A 26,780-nucleotide genomic window follows, 5' to 3' on the forward strand; every position below is an offset into this window, starting at 1 on the left:
ACAAAGGAAGACTGGAATCGTTGTATGACATAATTATAATACATGATGGCCAGGCAGTCTTGGTAATCTTGGATTGGTCTCTTGTAGATGAGATGTTAAGTCCAGTTCTTAAACTCTGTTTTCCTTCAAAAATTCTTAAAAATCTGTCTGGGATTTACTTCAAATTAAGCCAGTGAGAGAAGGGAGTATCAAAATAAACCAATGAGAGGCAGGTTGGTGAAACCAGGAGCGAGGAAGAGTAAAAATGAAACAAAATTGGCCATGAAGTGATGATTGCTGAAGCTGGGTAATGGCTATATGGGGGTTCATTATATTGTATGTGGTTGAATTTTTTTTTACAATAAAAGTTATCTGTCATACTACATCTATCATACATATCTTTAAGGGAAGGCCAAGGTTCAAACTGGTGGTTGTCCTGTATGAGACGTGAATTGGAGAGGCCTACCTGAATAATTCTAAATATTTTCCTCTCCGTCATGGTATAGGCCACTTAGAAGTGACAATCAGACAAATCCATCTCCACATAATGACCCTAATGACACTTAACTGTCCTGTAAAAGTGCCTTTTTTTCCCTTTTGTTTGTAACATGGGCTGAATTCTTATGTGTTCTATCTTGGCTGTTTTCTAGGTCCAATTTATAAGAAAGAAAATCCATTTGCTTTTCTCCAGCACCACTGTAAGCACGAACAACTGGAATAACCTCTCCACATGGCTGCCTGCTTCCTTTGGGCCCTGTACAATACATTCCTCACACAGCCTCTACAGTGATCTTCAAAACGTAAATCACATCATATCACTCCTTTCCTTAAAACCCTCCAATGACTTCCCATTTAAAATTCTCACAGGTGTCATCCCTTATCAGTCTCCCTTCACCATGATCCAGCCAAAGCTGGTACCATCTCAGGTTGTTCGCATTTGCATGTGTGTTTCTCTGCCTTGAATGCTCTTGAACTTGCACAAGGTTTTCATGACTGGTTCTTTCCTGCCACTCATGTCTCAGCTCAAATGCCAAGTCCTCAGTATGGATCTCCTCTATCTACTCACCCATAGATATTTGTTTAAGCAAAGTTGGCAAAGTGTACGGGAATTACACTAGGGGCTTTTTCTAACACCTTACTATTTCTATGGTGGTAACACATTGGGGGCTTGCTAGAAATGCAGAATTGTAGGCCCCGGCCTACACCTATGGAATTAGAATATATATTCTAACAAGATCTCTAGATGAACTCTATAGAATTAAAGCTTAAAGGACCAGTCTAACATGTAATGGCTAATCGATTCTTTTTCTCTTAGTGATCATTAAAGAATAGCCCAATTGACAGAGTCTTAGCAATAGCGCTATATATTATATCCAGGTACATGGATCCTACTGAATGCTGACTAGTTTGAATACAGCACGTTATTTTTATGCTCACTTGCAGAAATCTTTCCCAAATACTTGATTTAATACTTTTCCTTTTGAATGTATATTGGTCTATTGGGAATATAATTAGATTCATTTTTCAGGATTGTGTTACTTAAGCAGGTTAAGAATTTTTAGTTTTCTCTGTAATACTAAGTCTCAAGTCTTAAGATGGGCAACTTTAAAGCATTCCATAACGGTTTTAGCAAAAACACAAAATTTTGAGGAATAATCATGCCATAGTCATCATAATTGTTTAAATTCCTAGCTCATGCTGTTAATGCACAAAATTCTACAAGACGCTAAACTGAAGACAAAATTGCCTAAGAGCAATTTTAAGTGAAGTCTTTTAATGAGGGACACTGCAACACAACTTTAAATAAACTCACAAAACCCTGAAGTGCAATAAATGCTTTTTATTGTATGCTCATTTCAATGAGTAACATTTAGAAATAATAATCCCACGTAACAGTGACAATCTTATTTTACAGCGTATACATCATTTACAATCACATGACACAATTTTAGATTTCCAAATTTAATATTCTGAAGTTAAGAAAGATAAAAAAAAATATTCTCAAGGAACTGATTCTTATCTGGTGCAAAAACAGAAAGGTGAACATTATTTAAAACACAAAGCCACAATATAGCATGAAGTAAAATTACATTTTAATTATGTTTAACAGCTGAGTGTAAACATGAAGCAACTAAAACTTAAAAGTACACATCATATGCATTACATTTATGAACAGGATTTTCATTAAATTTCCCTAAACCTGCTTTTTATTTTAAGCGCCATGTTGATTTGCAGCATGCTAACATAAAGCATTGTTAAAGGGATGCATATTTTAAATTTATACACTGTAAACTGAATATCCACCTCCAAGCTCTATTGGCAGCATAGTGTTTTGTTAAATACCGCATAAATACTGCCTCATATTGAAAATGCATGTTAATAATATGGTATATAGATTTTAAAAATCAAAATTTTCAATAATGGCATAAAATTGCACCTTTAAACATTAGAGCAAGTAAGACTAGAACAATCATACTTGCTATGACTGTCCTAAAAAAAACCTCTAAACATAATATTTAAGAAAACTGTGTTCTCTCAATTTAATCTTTAGATCATTAAGAAATATAGTGCTAATTTTGCAACATTACTGTTGCATCCATTTTAGAAAGCCACATTTGACTCAAATATACTTCTGTCATATATGCCACACTTAACAACAATCAACTTGAACATCAAAAAAAGGGGAACTTTAATCTTTAGACTTCAGTACAGAATGCTATATTTTAAACATCCTATCCTGTGTTAAAATCTTAGCAGCTCTGAAATTCTTTTAAATAGTATTGAATTAATCTAACCTGTTTTCCAGTGAAATTTCTATTGATGAATACACAAAACTTTTGCCATTTCTGGAATTCAATTTCCAGGTACCATATAAAGGCTCAATGACTAAGTGACTAATGGATGACTGCATTTTATTTTCCCCACTCCATTTCTAAAACGGCATAAAAGTGACACTTGCTTGAGATAGCAAAGCATTGCTAAACTCCTCAATTAGATATGATCTTTTCAGAAACATCTGTCTCTAGTATGACCAGCCAAATAAAGTGGTTGCCTTTGCTCTTCCCCTCTGTAGCTGAATTATGATTATAATACTATTAAATAGAAAATAAGGTTTTCTGCAACCATTCTATGGTGCTCCTTAAATTCTTTAACTAATTTCAAAGGGCTATGAGATCCCCTCTCAATTCAAATATCTTAACATCTTTAATAAAAAGAATGTAAATTTACGATTTAATATCAAGCTTTGTAACCAGGTGAAACAGTTCATGAAATTATCTTCCCATGTAGCATGTCATATTTTCTAAATAGCTTCTTTCTTTATATTGATCTTATTACATAAGAGCCTCCTTGTGGTGCCTCATAATATGCTGATTTTTTTCTGATGGTCTTCGGAATCCCTTCTTGCAGAATTCACACCTGTGTGGATAGTCTTTTGTATGTATTGATATCACATGTCGTTTAAAGCCAGATGCATCTGTAGTGCTGTATTCACAATACTCACATTGGTAAATCTTCCTTCCAGTGTGAGTCTTCATATGCTTTTTGAGCTCATTTTGTTGTCTGAACCCTCTTTTGCACCTTTTACACTTCAATGACTGATCCTTAGTATGAACTGAAAGGATATGACCACTAAGAATAAATGGATCTGATGTTTTAAAGTCACAGTGCCTACACTGATGAATCTTCCTACCCTTATGGATATCACTATGCTTTTTGAGCTCAGAAGGACGATGGAAACCTTTATCACAGACCTCACATTTGTGAGGAAAATCCTTAGTGTGGACAGATATGATGTGCCGCTTAAGGTCACTTGAGTTGGTGCTCTTATGGTCACAATGAGGACACTGGTGTGTCTTATGTCCTTGAAACAAATCCAGATGGCGTTGAAGTTCCCTCTCATCACCAAATGCTTGGGGACAATGCTCACATTTATATGGCAAATTGTTACCATGCTTAGACTTAATGTGAGTTTTCAAATTTGATTGATCTGCACACCTGAAGACACAATACTGACATTGATATGGCTTCTCACCAGTATGGGTTCTCATATGCTTCTTGAGTTCAGAAGGATGTCGAAAGCCCTTCCCACACTCAACACAAACATGAGGAAAGTTCTTGCTGTGAACAGCCAGTAAATGTCGGTTTAACAGTCCTTGTTCTGCAGTTTCATAGTCGCAGTATTTGCACTTGTGCATCTTCGGCTCCTTGTCTCTTAATATAAGTTTATTTGAACTCAATGGACTAGCCTCTCTGTATCTTCGTGTGTATTCCGTAAATTCATGGGTTTTGTCAACTTTGTTTATAAGCTTATGGCTTTCTAAGTGGTTATGGAAACTCACTTTCTTGTTAGTTGTAAAGTCACAATCTGTACACTGATATTTTTTTCTCATCAAATGATCAGGATGATTCTTCATGTGTCTTTTCAAGAATCCCCTGGATTTAAACTTTTTTGTGCAAATATGGCAAGGGTATACCGTCAGGGGCTGTCCATCAGGGCCTATTATAACAGCTAGATTAAAAAACAAACAAACAAACAGTGAATTTGTGAAATTTGGCCAGACTGTTTTAAACAGTTTTACCACAAAGGCAGCAAAATTAGCTGACATTCACAATGTGAGAACTATACTAGTAGAATAAAATCCCATAAGATAAAATGCACATTGAAAGCAATTTATAATAAAGTAGCTCACTAAAAAGTAATGAGCAGCACTCTACTATAGACTATTCACCTGCCAAAATGCTATATCACATGCTCTTTGTAAACTAGAAATAGGCACCCTTTATTGTTAAACCAACCTGAAAATTCTCTTTAAAAACATCATTTGGGTAAAAAGCAAACAAGCACAGTTTTATTAAGTACCAGTAGAACATTTAAAAAAACCCAACTATTTAGATCAAACACAAGTAGGTACATGGGAGTAGGACTAACTACACTACAAACAACTGGCATATTCTTGGGTTACAAAAAATACTACTGCATTTCAAGTAATTATAATATTCATCGAGTAATGTATTAGTATTTTACCTGTTTGCCACTGCCTCATTTCTCCCCGTCTCCTCTTCTTAGCTTTTTGTTTAAGTACTTTATTTGTATTAATGTTATCACAAATTTGAAGGTATTGTGCTGCTGTACTACTTCTGTTTTCTAAGGTTGAGTCCAAAGTATTTCCTGGAAAAAAAATCGATACACCATTAAACTTACATATATTTATACTTTTTTGGTTTTGGTTAGATGAATTAGAGAAGACATGGCATTCAGTTGCCATTGCAGTACTAAATTTCACAAAGTACACTCATCTTCTCCTTCTCTCTCTTTTATACTCTTACACACATATGTGTATATGCAAATACTTTAAATACGATACCATGTGAAAGTAACTTTAAAATATCCCAATTTATTTATCCTAAAGGAACAAACTGACAAGGTGAATGAAACATAAGAAACTGAATTTTATGACCCTAAACAAAATCTTGACATCAGATCAATTTCTCATTGATGAAGGCTGATGAAATTAAAGAGATTTAGCAAAGAAATTTACACATGTCAGTTATCCAATACAATCATGGTAACTGTAATACATGACAAACAACAGATTTCTTGTATTTATGCTTTAGAATAGTTTACTTAATGTAAAAAGTATTAAGATTGATTTTTTTAAGTGTTAAGATAAATGTGGCAGGAAATCTACTGCAATTTCAGTGGAATCAGTGTATATGGAATAAAGTACTTAATAAAATCTCAGTTCTCACAGTCTCTCGTGTTATGCAATTTAGTTTAAAAATGTAGCCCTAAGAAACTGTTTAGCTTAAATGCTATGATATATATGCCTCTCATTAATTCCCCTGAAATCTACAGTTAGAGAGTCAAATACCTCCTAAAGATAGAAACAAAATAGACACTTTATCATAAGAAAAAGTCTCCTTGTGTAAGAAAATAAAAAGAACTATCAACCATGGAATAAATAACACTATATGAAGTGTATTAAAACTAAAAAAAAAAAATTTACACTGACACATGAGCTTTATGTAACAGCTATATAAATCTACTGGTTGCCATAGAAATTTAAAAAAGAGTTCCATCCCAAGGAAGACATTAACGAGTGGTTGATATCATGGGCAACTTTTACTTTCATGTCAGAATAATTTCTATTTTATAATTTTTTTTCCATAGTAACTTTTTTATGGCCCATGTAGTAAGTGGCCTGATATTTGTATCTTGAGGTAAATCTATTTTTTTAATTTTTATTTTTTGGCCATGCCGTGTGGCAAATGGGATCTTAGTTCCCCAACCAGGGATCAAGCCTGTGCCCCCTGCAGTGGAAGGGCAGAGTCTTAACCACTGGACCACCAGGGAAATCCCGAGGTGAATCTAAAATGAACTGCATTCACAGAATAACACACGCTATGTCTCTATATAATTTAATCAGTTTCCCAAAGAGGTAAACTCTTCTAACTAACTAGATATGACCAGGCAAGTAGGAGTCTAACAAATGGGTCTGTACACACAAACTAAGAACTCTGTATCTACCAAGCAGTACACAAAACCAGCTACTTAACTTACATCTCACATATAATGCTCTCTCACCTGATGACTGACAATCTTCATACCTTCGAGAAACTCTTCTTTCATCTCCTTAAAAAAAAAGACTAATTAAAAACTGATAGACTGAGTATAATGATTACTAGTAGATCACATCTTAATCTACAAAATCTTACTTTGATCACCGTTCCTTGGATTAAACTTTTTTGTTGTTGTTGAGTTCTTCCACTCCCATAGATTAGATAATATCACACACTGAAAATAAGGGCTGCTGTCAGCATCCTTCAAACTACTAACATCTAGGACAACCCTACTTTTCAAATAAAACCTGGGTAGATATTTCTGCAGAATACCCTCAAAATTGAAGATGCTCAATAAATGACTGTTGAATGAATGAAACTTTGGAAAAACCAAGTAAAGATAAATTAATGCATTTGAACAACAAAATTTTTCAAAGTAAAAAGTATACCTGGACCATCTTGTAAATTGAGTAAGAATGAGATAAAATAGATAGGGAAAAAATAACTTGATAAATTTACCTTTCATTATGTACTTCCTAGAAGAGCACACCTGGATTTCTGTTCCTTTTCAAAACCCCAATATCTTATTATTTGTGGTGTTAAAACATAAAATAAGTTTTTCCAAAAGGGGAAGGATCAATTTTCAAAGGATATTCCTATTTTAGGAAAATAAAACTTTTTATGGCACTCACTTATACATGTAGGATTTAAAATAAATCCTACTGAAAAACAAAATGCATTAAGCAAGGTTCATTGTAAATAACACAAGATATGTGGTACAAAAATTATGTAAGTAACTAGAGATGAATCAGTCCACAGCAAAACATTTTATAGTATTAGCCAACTCATGGGGGGCATTAGCACAGCATATTTAATGACCTAAAGACTGATCAAATAGATATGTTATGTACTTATCAGGTGAAAAAATGCCAGTGTCCTACCATATGTCGCAGCCCAGACAACAGGGACAATTGTTTTATTAACATCAGAGTCCTCAAGCTGAGTCTCAGGGAGAGAAGTTCCTTCCTCTTCCCCTACAATGACTTCCATGTAAACTTCATCTGCTATTTCAGCGCAACCTAAATTTTAGAAATAATTGCTTGTTTATAACCCCAAGTATTTAATAGATGGGTAAAAATTTCCAAACGATTATCTTTCAACTTTCAAGATTTCAATTTGGTTAATTTAAAAATTACATTAGGCACTTTGCAGGCTGGTGCCACTAGGAGACAGTAATTTATCAAAGTTCTTATCCTCCTCTTAAAACCTAGTCCTACGAAAATGACTTTTAGATTATATAAAATGTGCGCTTGAAATATATTGACTGATTTCACAGTCCATTGGGCATTAGGAATTCATAAGAAGAGCTGTATTCCATAATTCTGCCTGATAGTTCTTCAGAACTCAGAAGGCATTTCCCATAGAATCAGTACTAGAAAGTGGTCCATGCTATTCCACATGTAAATTAAATGCAGTACTGTACATGCAATGAAAAATTGTCAAAAATACTAGTAATTGAAAAATAATTAACAATGAAAGTAAAACCATAATGTATGGTTATAATATAAAATGCTGGTGGCTCAAGGCTATGTGGACACCCATTAAGAGGCAGGATTTTAAGAGACCCTACTGAAGACAAAAGCGTTAAGTGAGACATTTAAAAAAACATAGTATTAGTGTAAAAGAATTTAAACCTAGAAGGTCAGTAGGTATATTTTATGTGGAATAATCCATTTGGATTTAACATGTTAAGTAGAAAATTGGCTTGAATTTACGCTTTTCCTTTGATTCACATACTGGGATTTTCTACTATTTTTTTTTTCTTTTTTTTGGCCGCACCATGAGATGTGGCATGCGGAACTTCCCCAACCAGGGCTCGAACCCACACCCCCTGCAGTGGACGCATGGAGTCTTAACCACTGGACCACTAGGGAAGTCCCTACTCACTACTGAAAAATGTGGGAAAAAAGTATCTCTCTTCTCCTAGGTTTCCCTTCTTTCAATTAACCAGAAGGAAACATTGGTCTAAGTTTTGCACATCCCTATGGAATTCTGGCATCAGCTAACCTAACCTTCAGCCTCCTGACCAATGAGTAAAAAAGAAAAGAAAGAATCTAGAGACCAAATAGAAATTAATTATTTTTCTCTCTAACCAAATCCTCTAGACGCATTTGTTTTGACATTTTCAGCTGTGGTATATTATTCATGTTTGTTTGGGATTGGAATTCAGCTCCCTATGACTTCTAGGGGAGGAAATCTGAAGAGTGGGGATCATAGTGTAGTATAGGTAAAGCTAACTATTGTCAAGGTAATGCACTGAAGTGGAGGCTCTTGCTCTTCTAGGGCAAAGCAAAGTAGTTTTTGTCTCAGCATGGCAAGAAGACAGAAAAAGCCTGAGGGAAGGGCTGCATTCCTACACTGAGGTGAGGAGAAAGTAGGAAGGAAGTAAAACGTCTTCATAAGGAAATGTGTACCATGGCAGGAAAGGAAATGTGAGGAGCTTTTTACACCCTGTGGTACTCAGCCGCAAGAAACCTTAAACAGCAACTACTTGGAGACCATCAACGGCATAATAAGTAAAAATCCTGGTGGCTTGACTTGGAAGAATACTTACTCAGCTAATCTCTCAGTGGCAGAAGGAAAACAACCAGCTAGCCCTTCTACTGCTAAATTCAGAGAAAGTTCAACAGTGCTCACTGCCATGTACAAAGATCACTGACAGCAGAGTTAGGCAGACATGAGTTCAAATCCTATCTTCCTCGTTTAATACTGGAATGACCTTGGGCAACTGCTTAATTTCCTTGAGCACTTTCTCCTTCCATAAAACAGGGCTAATACCACCTACCTCAGAGATGAATTATGAGAATTAAATGAGATAATATATATGCAACATATTCAATAACACACACAAAGTAGATTCTCAGTAATTCCCTATATATTTGTAGGCTCTCCTAAAGTCAGGAACCATATTTTGCTGATATCTGTATCCCTAGTATCTCAGACACAGTATTTTATGTTTGCTCATTTGAACAATACATGCATGCACGGATAGTCAAAAGACGCTTTTCCTTTAAATTAATTATAGCAAAGGTTCAGACTTATTTTATTGAACTTTGTTCCTATGCAGTGCTTGAATATGAGATTTTTTTTAAGAATGCATGATGACTACTGATATGTCACTACAGTGCCTTTTTTTCTTACTGATATCATCTTCTTCTTGAGAAGAATCTTTAACTGCCATGTAAACCATCTTCTCCCGCTGCATTCGGCTCTGGTCAAGCACTCCAGCTACAGAATGCCCATTGGTGTACTCACTCTCTGTGACAATTTCCGTTCCACCTTAAAAGTTAAAACATGTATCAAAATCAGTAAGTATCAGGGAATAATTCCCTAAATTAATAAGAAGGATACATAAAAATATTTTCCTTTAGAAAAATATTCCCCCTCAAATATTCCAACATAAATTTCTAAGTGTGAAGAGAATTTTCTTATAAATTGCACTTTAAATTTTCAGTCATCACTAAGAAATAACAACAAATGTTAACACTTACATTACACTTGTATATGCCAAGCACTATTTAAGTTTTTTACATGTATTTACCCATTTAAGCCTCACAATAGTATTATAAGGTAGTTACTACCATTATGGCCATTTTATGGATGAGGAAACTGAGGCAGAAGAAGGTTAAGTAATTCACCAAAGGTCACTCAGCTAAATGGAAGAACTAGGATTAAAATCCAAAGCACCCTGCCTCTAGCCTTCCCTTAAATACTCATAATTTCTTACTCTAAACCAAATCCCCTCCACTCATATGTTTTGAAATTTCAACTGGAATCTTCTACTCAAGTTTAAAAATATTTAAGATGACTTATTCTCTATCCCTGTTTTATATTTATGTATAATTTTTAAATATTCCATCCCCAAAGAAACCTTTTATAAGAGTTGCACTTTGAAGGCAATATTAGAACTTAATCTCCAGAAAAGAGAAGTTCTAATTTCTAACCATTATAGCAATAAATTAAAATTATTATTTGTACCTATTTCAACGTCATCTTCAGCCTCAGCTTTAAATATATACACTTTTATTACTTCTGAACCAAATCCATCTTCTTTAACATCTTCTTGTGAACCATCACTACTGATTTTTAATGGTGTGCTCCCCATATGCTCTAATTTTTCCCCAACATCATCCACTGTAAAATATAAACGGGAAACTGTTTCAGTCAAAAAGTACCATTGACATTTAGTGGGTGTTAAGTGTTAGTGCAATATGAAATAATGTGTTAACCACCTACCCACTATATTCAATTAATGACCTATTATGCAACCATTAAAAGTGGTATATTTCATGAAAAAAGTATACAAGACAGATATACTACATGATCATAATTATATAAAAGACATAATCACAGATTTCAATTTATGTATATGAAATACTCTTAACCATACAGCTTTAATTAAAGTGGTTTGGGAAGATTAAATAATCTTCCATTATGTTCAACATTTTAAGCTAAATCCTAACACCAAAATTAATAACAAAAATTAGAACATAAAATATATAGTACTCATGAAATAAGCTGACAAACAATTCCCAAATTAAATAGCAGTATATCTAAAACCAATTAACATATGAAATCTAGTATTTTAAAAAAGAGAAAACAGAAAACACCTGATTTTATAAAAAGGGCTTTTCAGAAAGCATAAAAATAAAATCTTAGTAAATACTTTTAACTCCTGTTGAGTCAATGGAAGGCTACTTAAAATCAGAAATTTTGTATACTTCCAGGTTTACCATTGTATGATTTGCTTCAAATCATATATAAAATAAAGCAACAATGATTACTTACATTTTAAGTAGATTTAAAAATTTGATTCTTTAAGAATATCATTTAGTTTCAAGTGAATACTGTGCATAAACTATGCAATGAATACATTATATTCATAAAGTTTGCTCTTTGGACATAAATATTAAACAATATACGCCCCCAAAGATTATATGCCTACCATTTTTTATTTCAATGCTTGTCCTGTCCCCATAAAAACTGAAATGTAACCCTGACTGAAAATCTGCTCCTCCCTACTATATGTATCATAGTATCATATATGAAACAAAATCATGAAGCCTTGACTATAGCTAAACAACTCCAGAGCTACTGAAAACAGAATAAAGTGACATTAAAAAGTTTTTTAACTCAGTACTCTTAAAATAGGAATTTCAGTAAGATCTAAATGGGTCAAAGTCTAGATTTTCTCTACCTCAGTTTCAAATTTGATACATGCAAATTCAAAAATATTCCTTTGGCCTTTCAAAATGGTGAAAACACATTTCAGAAATTCTTCTTACAATGTAAAACTACTTTAACTTTGTGATTAAATATAAATGATTCCACACTCTTTAAGAATTCAAATAGTTTATTGTCTATGAAAGAGAGTACCTAAATGATCAAAATAAACAGAAAAAAAATTTTTCATTCCATCATAAACCCTAATTTTGTTAGTACTTTTTTGGCAAATATTTTTTTCACATTGGGACAGATTAAAATGAAAGAAAAAAAGATGAGGAGGAATCTGATATTACTGGTTTTTAACAGCCTCTCTTTTAAAATACGTTGAATAAAACAATGAGATCATTAAAAAAAATTAAGAGGCAAGTTAAGTCTTCAGAAAAAAAGTACTTTCTCATTCTTGGAAATAAAGATATAGGATATAAAACACTCAAAAAGTGTCCAAAATATGAATTTCTTAGGTTGGACTAACAGTAAATTAATGAAAAAAATACTGTCATCTGATAAATACTACTTTATTACACTTCAATGGTTTAAAGTAATCAGAGTTCCTCCTGGGATAAACTGAATTAAAACTGTAATTCACAAAACTAAAGCTCATGAAATGAAATAGACATTTGTTTGGTAATTTCTCAAAAGTTTTGTACCATAATTTTTGCTTTAAGTATTGAAATTACTGGTGCTATTCTGATTCCACTTATACCTTTCCTCGAGGTCCACAGTTTAACGTATCCATTATTTTCTACTTAATTAGATTCCTCAGAATGAACAATTTTGAAATGCATTGAGTAATTAAACTTGATCTGTATTTTAAGTTCATAGAAGATGATAAAGTTATTAAATATGTTAGTGTACAGTTTTAAGAGATAAACCATCAACTTCACCAAGATTTATTCTATATCCTTTGTTATAGAAAGTACAAAGTTAACAAAGATTTAACAGGCAATCAACAGATTTTAGAAATAGATCCTCAACGACTCTTCTTTACACAGATAATACTCAAAATACCCCAAATTCAAGCTTAACCTTTTGTTATAAGGCTTACAACATTCAAGTCCCACGGTGTTGTTTCCCAACCCACATGACATCCTAGCCAGTAATAAGTGGGTAATATTATATACAACGCAGAATTCTACTGGTGCTAAATATAACATTAAAACAGTAAGGTGCAGGGGGTGGGATGAATTGGGAGATTGGGATTGACATATATACACTACTATGTATAAAATAGATAACTAATGAGAACCTACTGTATAGCACAGGGAACTCTACTCAGTGCTCTGTGGTGACCTAAATGGGAAGGAAATCTAAAAAAGAGGGGATATAGGTATACATATAACTGATTCACTCTACTGTATAACAGAAACTAACACAACATTGTAAAGCAACTATACTCCAATAAAAAATTTTAAAAAAACCCCAAAAAACAGTAAGGTGCATTATTTGCCCACCCTACAAAGTTTGCTATCATTCAATATTCTTCTATAGCCCATTGGTACAATTTGATTAAAATTTCATTTTAGCAAAATCTACAGTATAATATTCCTTTTAGAAACTAAGTAGGCGTTTTACCGTACCCCTTTCATGTTACATCTACCAAAATTATATGGTGAATATGACATCAGTATAGACTACAGCTGACCCTTGAACAATGCAGGGCTTAGGGGCACTGACTCTTCACATAGTCGAAAATCCATGTATACCTTTACAGTTGCCCCTCTGTATTCATAGTTCCACATCTGCGGACTGAATTAACCTCAGATTATGTAATACTGTATTATATATTTATTGAAAAATATCTTCGTATTAGTGGACCCACACAGTTCAAACCTGTGTTGTTCAAGGGTCAACTCTATATTGATGTACCACAGGGATGGGGTGAGGCAATGTGTAATGGATCCATATTATGCAATGATGAAACAAACAAAAATTAGTAATATTTAAATTACAAAGGTGTTCCACTCCCAGGTGTATATATCCAAGACATCTGAAAACCTATGTGCACAAAAACTTGTACATGAATGTTCAGAGCAGCATTATTCATAACAGCCAAAAAGTGGAAACAACCTAAATGTCCATCGACTGATGAACTGATAAATAAACTGTATATCCATATAATGAAATATTACTCATTAATAAAAAGGAATGAAGGACTGATGCATGCTACAACATGGATGATCCTTGAAAGCATTATACTAAGAGAAAAAAGCCAGACACAAAAGGCCATATATTATATGATTCCATTTACATGAAATGTTGACAACCGGCAAATCTATAGAGAAAGAATTTGGATTAGTGGTTGCCTGAGGGGTGAGTGGAGTGTCAGGTTTGATTGCTCAAGGGTATGGGGGTTTCTTTTGGGGGGAATAAAAAATTCTAGAATTGAGTATGGTGATGGTGATACAATTCTGTGAATATATGAAAAACCACTGAATTGCACACCTTTAATGAGTGAATTGTATGGCATGTGAATTATATCTCAATAAAGATATTATACTAAAAAAAATACGAAGGTGTTAACTTTTCTCTTTTACCCCTGAAATTGGTGAAGTTTCATGGCCTTTCCCATAATGACCCTACCAATATATTTTGCTTTATACAAAATTATTTTCCTGGAAGAAATAAAAATTGATTTTATAGGTAAAAAAATAATTTGAATGCATTATATAGGTTCATTATTTAAAGGAACCTCCCTTCCCTGGTGAAGCTTTTCATTAAGAAAATCATCACCCATAAATGTTTTGAGGGTGTTAGGTATTTTTAAAGAAAAGCACACCTGGGATAACTTTAGACAGATACAATTATCCTATATTAATTTCCAAGTTACTTAGCACAGGTGGAAGGGCCTAACCAACTGCTAAGATAAAGAAATTGTGACATTTGGTCTGAAAGTGGAAAAAACTCAGATGCACCTCAGAGACTGAGAGAAGACAAACTCCCTACCACAAAAACTCAGCTGCTGATAAGATTTCCTTACAGGAATAGTTAGGGATTTAGGAATAAGATAACAGTCCGTTTTAAGTCCTCAATTTTATCCCTTGAGTAGTTTGAAGATATCTTGGGAAAAAAAAAACAGAGGACTTTTAAAATTACCATTGAGACATTTCAAGGCAATTTATTTTCTAACTCCTGAAAGATTCAATGGTCAACAGAAACCAAGAGGTAAAAAAATGAATTAAAGATTAAGCGATGAAGAAAAAAAAAGGAAAAACTAAATAAAATAAAATAAATGAAAATGGTTAAAAAGAGTAACTAGTCCCAATTTGAATATTCTAACCATTATAAAAAGTTAGGGAACTGGGTGGCAAGAGAATGAATGATATAAAAATATTTAATTTTTGTATATTTTCTAAAATAAAAAATTATTTAAGTTTTAAAGGGATTTTTTTCTATAAAAGAATGCCTTCAAATTTTATAAAGAATAGACCCACTTCTTCCTCATGCTCCATCAATAACTTATCATGAGATTTTTATTATTGTTGCTGTTCAGGCAAACTTACCACTTAAAATGAGAATAAGATATTTCTATCTTCCTCATTCAGATAGAATGTCTTAAGGACATCGTAAAGCAGTCTGAAATAAATATTTTAAAGTATTTTTGCATAGACTATACAGACACATATATAGACAACAGAAAACAAACACAGGCAGAACTGTAGGACACAATCTGAGTTGATTATTTACTTTTCAAGTATTTAATTCAAAAAAACTAATCACACATTTCTTAACATACTATGCTTAAACTCTTAAGCAAAACTGAACTGACAACTCCAGTACCTGTCATATTAAAAAGAAAGCAGTGGTTGCATGAAATAAACTTCCCATTTTGAAATATATATATTTACCATTAAAATATTGTGTCACTTAATGTACTTTTTGAACCTTCCAAATCTGTGTTTTTGTTCTAAGATATTAATAAATTGCATTATTTTACTCCATGGGTATAATTTTTCATAAATTAAAAACATGAACAAATTCAAAAAAGCATCTCAACAACACAGCTTTGAAAAAAAAATATTTTTCAAAAAGATCAATCCCATGACTTTTATTGAATAGATCCCCATCCCAGAAAACCTGTCCGTGTTATACATAAATCAGTTTCTACCAAGTTATTATGGACTTTAAGTTTCACTTACAAGATATCATTAAGTAGTCTTCAGAAGTGCTCTTGACATCATCATCATCGTCTTCATCATCATCATCATCATCATCATCTTCAGTTTTAATAGTAACTGTAGAACCAGGAACACTGCCAGCTGCTTGAATCACAGTTTCTGTATCTGAATTAGTTACAAGAACCTCCTCTGATACCATTGTGGGAGAGTCAACTCCTGAAACACAATCTTGGACCACATGTTCTAAGTGTCCATCAGGACCAGTAACAAGGTCAGCCACAAAAACCTGCTCAGGAACTCTAACAGTTTCTGTAATTAGCTCAGACGTCAAGATGTGATCACCATCATCTTCCTCTAAATCTTCTTCAATAGCAACATCAGCCTCAAGTACGGCTTCAGGAACAATTACACCTTCTGTTACTACATCAGTCTCGGTGATGATATCAGGCCCATGGACAACTTCAGCTGCGAGGCCATGATCAAGAGTTATCCCATCATCTGTGACAACATCAGAAACTAACACAGCCTCAGGAACTGAAACAACAATATGGTCTCCATCGATATGTGCAGTACCAGCCATTCCAGCGACTACAATGCAAACAATTATCCAAAAAAAGTAATTTTATTAATTAAAAGTACTGTATGTATATATCAGATGACATAAAATAGTTTTTAAATATGAAACAGTTCTGGGCAAACTATCATTTTAAAGAACCACTGACAATTTAACTGTAATAAAAATGATCACCAACCAGAAACTGGGGTGGAGGTGGGTGAAAACGATGTTAGTAAAATCTAAATTAAGACCTTAAAAATAATGTACTTTATTTTCAAGTAAAAAAAAAAAGGTACAATGAGATATCACTACACACCAATTAGAATAACTAAAATAAAGAAACAATAACACCACAGGTTGGTGAGGATGCAGAGAAACTGGATCTTTCATACGTGATGGTAGCAGCCACTCTGGAAAATAATTTGCCCAGTTTCTTATAAAAAACATGCACTTACCAATACAACCTAACAATTGTACTCTGTGGCATTTCTCCCACAGATATTAAAATATGTTTACACAAAAAGCTGTACATAAATATCCATAACAGTGCATACTAGCTGTTATTCCTAGTAGCCAAAATCAAAAACAAAAATACAACAACTCAAATGTCCTTTAGCAGGTAAATGGTTGGTTAAGCCAACTCTGGCACATCCTTACTATGGAATACTACTCAGCAATAAAGAAAGGGACAAACTATTGTTACATTCAACAAGCTGAATCAACTGCTAGAAAATTATGCTGCATGAAAAAAGTCAATTACCAAAGGTTACTGTACTGTATAATGTATAAATGGAATCTTTTATATAACATTCTCAAAATTCTAAAACTATAGAGCTGGAGAACAGATTAGCAGTTGCCAAGGGTGGGGGTGTGTGTGACTATTTTGGCATAGCATATATATGGTGATGGAACCATTCTGTATCTTCATTGTGGTGGTGTCTACATAAATCTATATATGAAATAAAACTGCATAGAACTATATACTCTCACACACACAAATGGTGAAAACTGAATGAGATCTGTAGTCCCATTAACAGTAATGTACCAATGTTAATTTCCTGCTTTTGATACTGTACTACAGTTATTATAAAGATGTCACCATTGGAGGAAGATGAGTAAAGGCTATACAGGACCCTATATACTATTTTTTCTACTTCCTGTGAGTCTAGCATTTCAAAAGATTAAAATTAAAATAAAAAGGACACACAAACATGAAAGGTTGCTAATATGTTAAATTGAGTTAATAAAATATGACAAGCTTAATACATTAGAAAATATGTATTATAAACATAAAAGTCCCTGAACTTCTTTATTTTACAAGAATTACTATATTCAAAAATGGAAAGCATCCTTTAACATCTGATTTGAGGAGAAAAAAAACTCATTTTCGACAAAGATTTGGTTCATTTAAAAAACATATATACAAACTCTAAATTGCATTAAATTCTACATTAGTAAATCTGCAGGGATAAAGTTTTAAATAACGTTTTTCTTGAGCAGCACGGTAAACACCAACTCCTACCCCCCTTGTAAATACTGTAAGAGTGTAAAATTCCTTCATGAGTAATTCTGTTACATTCTCTCTGAGGTGGTATAGTAAACAAATTAACAGAGTTTGTGGACCAGGTTACAACAAAATTACCTACATGAAATAATCCAGTACAAAGCCTTTTCTACATAATGATCACTTTCTATATAGTAATACCTGAAAGAGTACCATTTGTTATACACTGTTCACTATTATTAACCAATTCATTATGGAAGTTTGTTAGCAAGTTAGGATGGAGACCAGTAAACACTACTAATACCCTAACACATCAAAAAATAAGGTGAGAAGGGAAAAGCTGCCTTTCAGGATTCTCTTCCTTTCAACCCTTCTGTAGCCTTCTCACTATTCTCAAACCCTCACCTAAACCACCATATTACCCAAAAGGACACTGCCTCAACCTTGAAAATCTGGTAGACAAAGGGAGTATGTATAGAACAAGTACTTTCTATTCACTTATTAGTCCACTGGCCATTTTTGGAGACAGGGAGAAGGTGAGGGTTCAAATTTAGTATTCAACCAGACTGGAAATGTGGTTTTTAGCAGGGAAAAATTAAATGTTAACTCTATAAAATTCACAGTATTGCAATTCTATGTATATGAACAATGAAATTAGTATTTTATAAAATCTTTTCATAAGTTAGACTTAAAATATGGGAAATCCCATTTATTTTATTTGCTGGAGAGTAGTTTGGTTCCTGCGAGTAGACACTAGGGAAGGATGGAAGGATAGAATAATGCTAGTGTTGGTTTGGGTTCAGATTAACCTGTTTGGGAGGATTCTAAGAAGAAGGAAAAAGTGTTTTTCAGTTTACCTAGTCTTAACACTAGCAGGAACTTACAGGTCAAAATAAATCAGATCTAAACCAAAAAAATCCAAACATCCTTGTTTGCCCTGAACTAAATAATTTAAGGATCTTAGACCAAGAATTGATGGGTTCCTCACAGGGTACTGGCAGATTACTCAGACCAAGATCCAAGATGTCTTTTATTAAATTTTGCTCTTTCCTCTTATCAACTCATCTGTTAGATTTCACTGAATTTCTGAACAAAGTCACTTATTTTAGCTATACTCTAGCTATATTTATTCAGTACTATGCAACAAGCAACCTAATACTTTTATATATATTATATCATTTAAGCCTCAGAACTGTGTAATAAGGTGAGTGTTATTATCCCCATTTTAAATATGAACAAACTACGGTTTAGAGAGATTAAATAACCTAGCCCAGACAGGAATAAAGACGCAGACCTACTAGAGAATGGACTTGAGGATATGGGGAGGGGGAAGGGTAAGCTGTGACAAAGTGAGAGAGTGGCATGGACATATATACACTACCAAACGTAAAATAGATAGCTAGTGGGAAGCAGCCACATAGCAAAGACAGGGAGATCAGCTCAGTGCTTCGTGACCACCTAGAGGGGTGGGATAGGGAGGGTGGGAGTGAGGGAGACGCAAGAGGGAAGAGATATAGAGGTATATGTATATGTATAACTGATTCACTTTGTTATAAAGCAGAAACTAACACACCATTGTAAAGCAATTATACTCCAATAAAGATGTTAAAAAATAATAAATAAATAAATAAATAAATAAATAAATAAATAAATAAATAAATAAATAACCTGGCCCAAGGTTCAAGCTGAGAACTGAACTCATTGTTTTACTCCAGACTGGCTTTTTTTTTAAACTTTCCTGAATGAGGAGAATAGAATTTACTTATTCTAGAGACTATTTTTTAAGGAATTTATAGGGCTAATCAAGTGAGTGACTACTAAAGGAAGAGTTTGAAAGAGAAAGAATAAGAAGACCTACCATAGAGTCACTCATTTAAAATTTAAGGCATTTAGTAAGCAGCATTAAAGGGCATTAGACTTTATCTCACTAGGTAGCAAATTATAAATGATATGAAGACATTTTAAAACGTGTGAAATCAATTAGATAACCAGATAACAGTAAGAAACAAGTCATTATTTCAAGCATTTCCCTTTTTACTAAAGTTATTTAATTTAAATGTGAATACCTGGACTTTCACCAGAAGGACAGCATAAAATTTGGTATTTGTTGGGTCCGTCTTGGGCCACCATCTAAGGTTTTTTGCTACTTAAGTCCCAAAGCAATATGGACTTTTTTCAGCAATAAAATCTTGAACAAAAGTTAAATTCAATGGCACAGATTCCAAGGGCAACTATTACACTGAGACACGCACAAGTTATTACGTAAAGCATACTATTGTAAAATTTAAACTCTAAAGTATCCTTCAAAAGAAACTGGTCCAATAAATTTCTGAATTAAATTAATAGTTCAGATTCTTTTTTTTTACATCTTTATTGGAGTATAATTGCTTTACAATGGTGTGTTAGTTTCTGCTTTATAACAAAGTGAATCAGTTATACACATACATATGTTTCCATACCTCTTCCCTCTTGCATCGCCTTCCCTCCCACACTCCCTATCCCACCCCTCTAGGTGGTCACAAAGCACTGAGCTGATCTCCCTGTGCTATGTGGCTGCTTCCCACTAGCTATCTATCTTACGTTTGGTAGTGTATATATGTCCATGCCACTCTCTCACTTTGTCACAGCTTACCCTTCCCCCTCCCCATATCCTCAAGACCATTCTCTAGTAGGTCTGTGTCTTTATTCCCGTCTTACCCCTAAGTCCTTCATGACATTTTTTTTTCTTAGATTCCATACATATGTGTTAGCATATGGTATTTGTCTTTCTCTTTCTGACTTACTTCACTCTGTATGACAGACTCTAGGTCCATCCACCTCATTACAAATAGCTCAATTTCGTTTCTTTTTATGGCTGAGTAATATTCCATTGTATATATTTGCCACATCATCTTTATACATTCATCTGATGATGGACACTTAGGTTGTTTCCATCTCCTGGCTATTGTAAATAGAGCTGCAATGAACATTTTGGTACATGACTCTTTTTGAATTATGGTTTTCTCAGGGTATATGCCCAGTAGTGGGATTGCTGGGTCATATGGTAGTTCTATTTGTAGTTTTTGAAGGAACCTCCATACTGTTCTCCATAGTGGCTGTACCAATTCACATTCCCACCAGCAGTGCAAGAGTGTTCCCTTTTCTCCACACCCTGTCCAGCATTTATTGTCTCTAAATTCTTAATATAGTAGCCATTTCATACTAACCAAAAACCTTACGGAATTTAGAGATCCTGAACCACACAGTGTGTTTACTTGACTAGCTCTACCTATGTATGCTAAATTCTTATATTTCACAAGTATAATTAATTTATGGCATTGCAGATATCTCTGTTTTGATGTTAGCAAAAATTTAAAGAGAATGTATCTAATTTCTAATCAATTTTTAGAATTTGGAAAGCTTAGTATTAGATATAATAAGGGATTAATTAAACCTCAAGACATTGAGGTGGAAGAGCAGAAAGAAAGGTAAGAGGAACACCAAGCAAATATTCACCAATAGACATTTGGGGAATGACAGCATCAATCAGACAGCACCAATCAGACATTTTTTTTTTCACTCTTTGAAACGAATTATGTTTTACTTGCTAATGGGCAACTTCTTCAGGAGTGAGGGGGGTTCTGGCACTTTACCAGACGCTATAGGGTAGGTAATATTTTGTATTAAATGGAGAAAATACTGCCTTTCTTCCATTTAAAAATATCTTATTTTAAAAAATTAAAGTTGAAATTTCAACCAAAACTTAATTTATCACACTGAATTTCAAGTGTTCTAGAATTTGAAAAACTATCTCTAGCAAAGAATTCACAAAATTCTTTGTGAAATCTCTTATGCTTCAGCCTTTTGTCCTTCTTCTAGAGTTTATTCCTATACTTTTTTTTCACATAAAATCACTTCTAAGTCATCCATAATCAACACAACTCACTTCTGACTCTTTCAGCAGAATAAATCCATAATTCCTTTCTATTTCATCAACTACACAGTCATCTCGATTCCCACCATATTAAATTTTAATCTATGCATTGCACCTTTACAATCAGACAGAAATGTCAAGGAATCAGAGAACTGGGGAGGACATTAAATGTTTTCTAGTCCAACCCCTTCATAAAAGTGAAATATGTAATTTGCCCATTTACACAAATAATTTAATAGGACTGCTAAGACTAGAATCTAGTTCTTCTGGCTCTCATTACTGTGGGCTTTACAACAGGAGACAAAATAACATATTCAACCATATTATCTGAAAACAGTAGGAGCATTTTCTTAATTGAGTAAAGTATCACTTGTTGTAACCCCCCTTTCCTAATTTCTTCTTTAACAATTCCACAGTATCTCATGTTTCTGTTTACTTTTTGTCCCAATTTACCATTTATCTTTTCTACTCTCACTCTGATCTTTTCTTTGATTCTTACCACCCTATCCCCGCCTCTTACACTTCAGATACCTCTCTCTTCTATCATTCAGACTAAACCTGTCCAAATTCAGTTTCTTTGTTGACTGTCAAGCAAGTCTTATCATCTTCATCAAAATGACTACTGTTAAGAGGCTACTGAAAAACTTGGCTACAAAAGTAGGGATTTTTTTTTCAAAAAAAAAAAAGAAAAAGGTAATGCTATTAGTTACAACTTTCTGAGGATATGGCATCAGAATATAATTAATCACCTAGTACAAGATATTCCTCTATCATATATAAGCATCTAACTAACTTCTTTGAAATGACTGAAGTACTTCCTTTTCCAGCTTTATTAAATATGCAACTTAAAATGTATTTTATATTTTAATATTTCCTACACATGAGAATTGATGCAGGTATTTATGCAAACTGAGTTTTTCATTCCCAATGACATATTACTGCTATATTCCAAGTTTCCTTACCTCAACCTTCCCACAAAATTATAAGAATGATTTTATCTAGAGTACTGACACATAGCTTTATTTTAAGAAAATAAGCTCTACAAATGTATTTTCCTGGCAAAAGAACAAGTTTTCATTGTAATTTCTCCTCTTCCCCAATACAGTTTTGATATTAGTATGTTCTGACTTTTAAAAAAGAAAGAAAAAATATAACAAAGAAAATGCTTTACCAAAATCTTGCATAATCATGGTATGTGCCATTCTAGGGTCTGATGTGTGCAATCCAAGACTTCCACCACCTGAATCCATACTTAGCACAGTTCATTCACAAATCTCTGTAAAATAAATGGTTTTTAAAATAGTTTAAATACATTTAGGCCAAAGTTAGTTGCTTTGAGAAAATAATGCAATTGAAAATGTGCCTCTCAACCAGGTGTGCAAATCTCATTACAAAGGAAAACAAAACAAACAAACAAAAACCTTGATTAGATGCTTTACGTGACAACCATAAATAAAAGAAGGATCAAATGGAAGTAAACCAAAGATAATGGAGAATAAGCACAGTAAGGGTGATGAGCCATAGGGAAGTGAAAGAAGCAAGCAAAAGAACAAAATTGTAGCACTGAGTTTCCACTTAAAATATAGGTTATTAAATAAGAAGAAAAAAGAGAACAAGATGACAACAGACAATAGTTGGGATATTTATACATTACTAGAGGACTCAGGTGTCTAGTATTAGTGAATTTCATCCAGTGGCTCTCATCCATTTCTTCCAGACCCAGCTCAGCTCTGCAGCGTAGTTCTGCAGATAAACGTGTGTTTCACCTCTGGCTCCCGGGGTTCTACTTATAATGTAAAATGTTCTATCCCAGTTTCCCTGGAGTTCTTTGAGCCAGTAAGGACGTCTGGCCTTATTCTACTATATTCTCTTGTCTCACAGTTTTGAGGACTCATGAAACATGACTGCTTCCTAAATATAGTGGAGATAAGATCAATCACATACATACATTTAGTAAATTGGTTCTTTCAGAATATCTTTTACTTGTAATTGTATGACTAATTTTTTTCATTAATGATTAATAAAGTCACACTAGCCTCATGCTAGTTTTGAAAGCAAGGGCTCAACCTATTTCATTTCAAATGACTTATCCTATATTTAAGATCACCAGATCATATGGAACCTAAAGTCAGGTTCTGCAACTCAACGTATTTCTTACAACTACATGTATACTTCGCTTTCAAACATAAGATTCTAAGTAAATCAACCAAAAAGTCTGTCAATTTTATAAAACATTTCCTCATTTTTAGTTAGGAATGTTTAATAAATTGGGCTATACCACACAAAAGATGAGGATGCATCATTAAGTTTTAGAAACTTTTAGAAAGCTGCCATGTAAGACAACTTAATCTATCCTTAAGTACCAGAAATCACTAAGATTTTTTCCCTTGTCTCAAAATTTGATAGGTGTAAAAGAGGCAGGAAAGTCTCACAGAGTAATCTTTATTAACATTTGAGTCATGTATATCAAAATCTTACAGCAGTAGGTTACTTTTCTGTATATTAAAATGATTCAAACAAAATTACTTCATGTGTGAGCAAAATTACAAATTTTTAGAAACTCTTATCTATATTTCGCTATCTTTTTTCAAATATCACATTATTTTCTGCCTTCAAAATGAAGTCAAGAGGGGCCAAGAGAGTTCACAATAAGCTACCCGGGGCTTCAGAGAGATAAATTAAAATGCCATAAGGACTTATTTTTAACATTTAAAACAGTGTACTATTTCAAATTTAATTAGAGTAATTGCTTTCTTTATCACATAACTAATAGAACAATTACAGATGTCGTTAAAATGTTTTAAACACTTAATTTTGTTTAATTATTAAAGATAAAACATTAAGTAATTTGTTAATCACCTTAATATGAGTATCCTGAAGAAACTGTTGATTTTCTTACATATTGTAAAATAAAATCTGCAGCACTTTCTTTTTGTTATTCTTCCTTCTGAACTATGTTACTTTCTTTGGAAAAACGTTCTTTTTACCTATTGTAAAAATACATTCATAATTAGATATTTTAAAACATTTTAAACCAAATCTCTTACACAACTTAAGACTTTTTCTTTACACTTTAATGCGCAGGGTGAGATTAGAAAGGGTTCATATGCTCAAAACTGCTAATCTAAAAAGCAACCGAAGGAATTGCAACAGAAACAACTACCTAAAATGACATAAGCAACGTTATTTCACTTAGAATTCGACCACCTGATTAAACCAAAATCTTCCCTAAAGCATATTTTAATAATCACTAGCAATACCTCATTTTGGAAAGTGAAAGAGAACCAACCAAGGGCAAGCGTTACCCTTGCCAAATTCATACAGAAAAATCTGCACTAGTGCTCAATGAAGTGTAAAAATTTTAACACACAGTGCAACTATTACGGGAAGTATCACACTGTAAGAATACCAAATAAATAAATTGGAGCACCTTTTTCCCATATAGGAAGTTTCAATAAGATCAATAATGAATGAGGTATGAGAACAGCAGTGTGTTAACGATTCAACAGCAAATAGGTAGCTAGGCTTCTCAGTCTTCTCAAGAGTGTATCTCCCACCCTTATTGAATGGAGGTAACCACCAAGTACTCTTCAAGTAAACATCTTTCCATAAATATGTGGGGAGCAGAAATTCACAAAACAAAAATCAAAACAAGACAAACCCCCCCACACACATTTTACTCTCATTCGTCTCCTCTTCTCCTCTAAACATAGTTCACTCAGGACCTAGCTTCTCAATAATGTAAATAGGGTGAAGAACAGGAGAGAAATCCTAAGGCGGCAGAGCAAGAGAATGTGAAAGTAGTATTAGCAGAGATAGGAGACAAAGGAGCCCTGGCAAGTAGCAGTATTGCAGCTTTGGACGCAACCCTCTTCCCGCAGAAGTCTCCCTTTCCCATGATCATGCCAAGTTTCAATCATTTTGAGCAGAATGCACACATGTGCCCTCCCATATATTACCCATCTGCCTGGATCTTCAACCAAACAAGAGAACCTTCGCAGTGGAAAGTCAAGAGAGCGAAGAGACAAGAATACCCTTTCCCCTCCTCCCGCACTTGGTGCAGCGGTCGCCACCGCTGCTACCCACGCCGTGCTGCCCAACCCCTCCTCCTCCTCCTGCTACCTCTGCCCCGCTACACGGGAGACGGCGGCTGGGAACCAAAATGGTGGTGTTTTAACGGAGGCGACAGTTGCCGCACACGGCCCCCCACCCCCACCCCAGGCTCTGACGGCTCCCTAGCCCCTAAAATGCCCGATTCAGTGCCACCTTCTCGCAAACGCCGCCATCCCTCGCGCGTTCCAAGGTTACCATCCGCGGCAGGCGGGGGGCGGGGGCGAGGTAGGGGCAGTGCAACCTAGAGGAATATTGCGGGGGGGGGGTCGCCGAGAGAAAATGCCAGGGGGCCGCCGCATTCTTCACTTCACTGTTTTGTTTTCCGCCATTTTCCCGTCACCCTAAACCACCGACGGCCTCCACGACGGCTCTCGCCCCCGGGGGCTCTGGCCTTGGGGATGAACGTATCGGCTGAGGGGGAAGTAATTCTCTCAATTCCTCCAGCCACCCGCTGCTGCTGAGGAGAAACACTGTCTGTCCGAGGGGGAGGGAACGCTTAGGGACTAGACGCCACTTCCATTGTTCCCTTCGTCCTACACTACACGCTGGGTGGGAGCCTCTCCTCAACTCACTCTAACGACACTGAGCGCAGCGGACCCGAGTCCCTCTACTTTCTCCTCAGGAGTCTCCTTACCTGCAGCCGCCACCGCCAGTTGGCTTCTGACCGCGCTCCGGATTTCTGCGGGGGGCGGCAGCTGTGGATCCGTAAGCTCCTCACATTCGGGTTTCCGAGGTTCCGCAGCTCGAGCCAAT

General features: G+C 34.5%; 1 protein-coding gene across 7 annotated transcripts; it reads right to left on the bottom strand.

Moving 5' to 3' along the window:
• Positions 1 to 1,804: 1,804 nt before the first annotated feature.
• On the bottom strand, positions 1,805 to 26,780 carry ZNF711 (zinc finger protein 711). 7 transcript variants are annotated; one of them, XM_081222291.1, is made up of 11 exons: positions 26,662 to 26,780; positions 24,774 to 24,901; positions 23,569 to 23,825; positions 23,086 to 23,190; positions 15,963 to 16,529; positions 10,579 to 10,734; positions 9,742 to 9,879; positions 7,482 to 7,619; positions 6,566 to 6,613; positions 5,006 to 5,149; positions 1,805 to 4,489 (listed from the first exon to the last, which is right to left on the bottom strand). In XM_081222291.1, exons 4-11 carry the CDS (start codon positions 23,162 to 23,164, stop codon positions 3,312 to 3,314), a joined length of 2,448 nt encoding a protein of 815 aa, XP_081078417.1. In that variant the 5' UTR covers positions 23,165 to 23,190; positions 23,569 to 23,825; positions 24,774 to 24,901; positions 26,662 to 26,780; the 3' UTR covers positions 1,805 to 3,311. The 7 variants fall into 7 exon arrangements, with proteins under 7 accessions (XP_081078417.1, XP_081078413.1, XP_081078416.1 ...); XM_081222287.1 differs by lacking the exon at positions 7,482 to 7,619 and having other exon boundaries at positions 6,566 to 6,610; positions 23,569 to 23,657; XM_081222290.1 differs by lacking the exon at positions 7,482 to 7,619 and having other exon boundaries at positions 9,856 to 9,879.

Source organism: Mesoplodon bidens (genome assembly GCF_964165515.1).
Source record: "Mesoplodon bidens genome assembly, chromosome: X".
Taxonomy (NCBI): Eukaryota; Metazoa; Chordata; class Mammalia; order Artiodactyla; family Ziphiidae; genus Mesoplodon; species Mesoplodon bidens.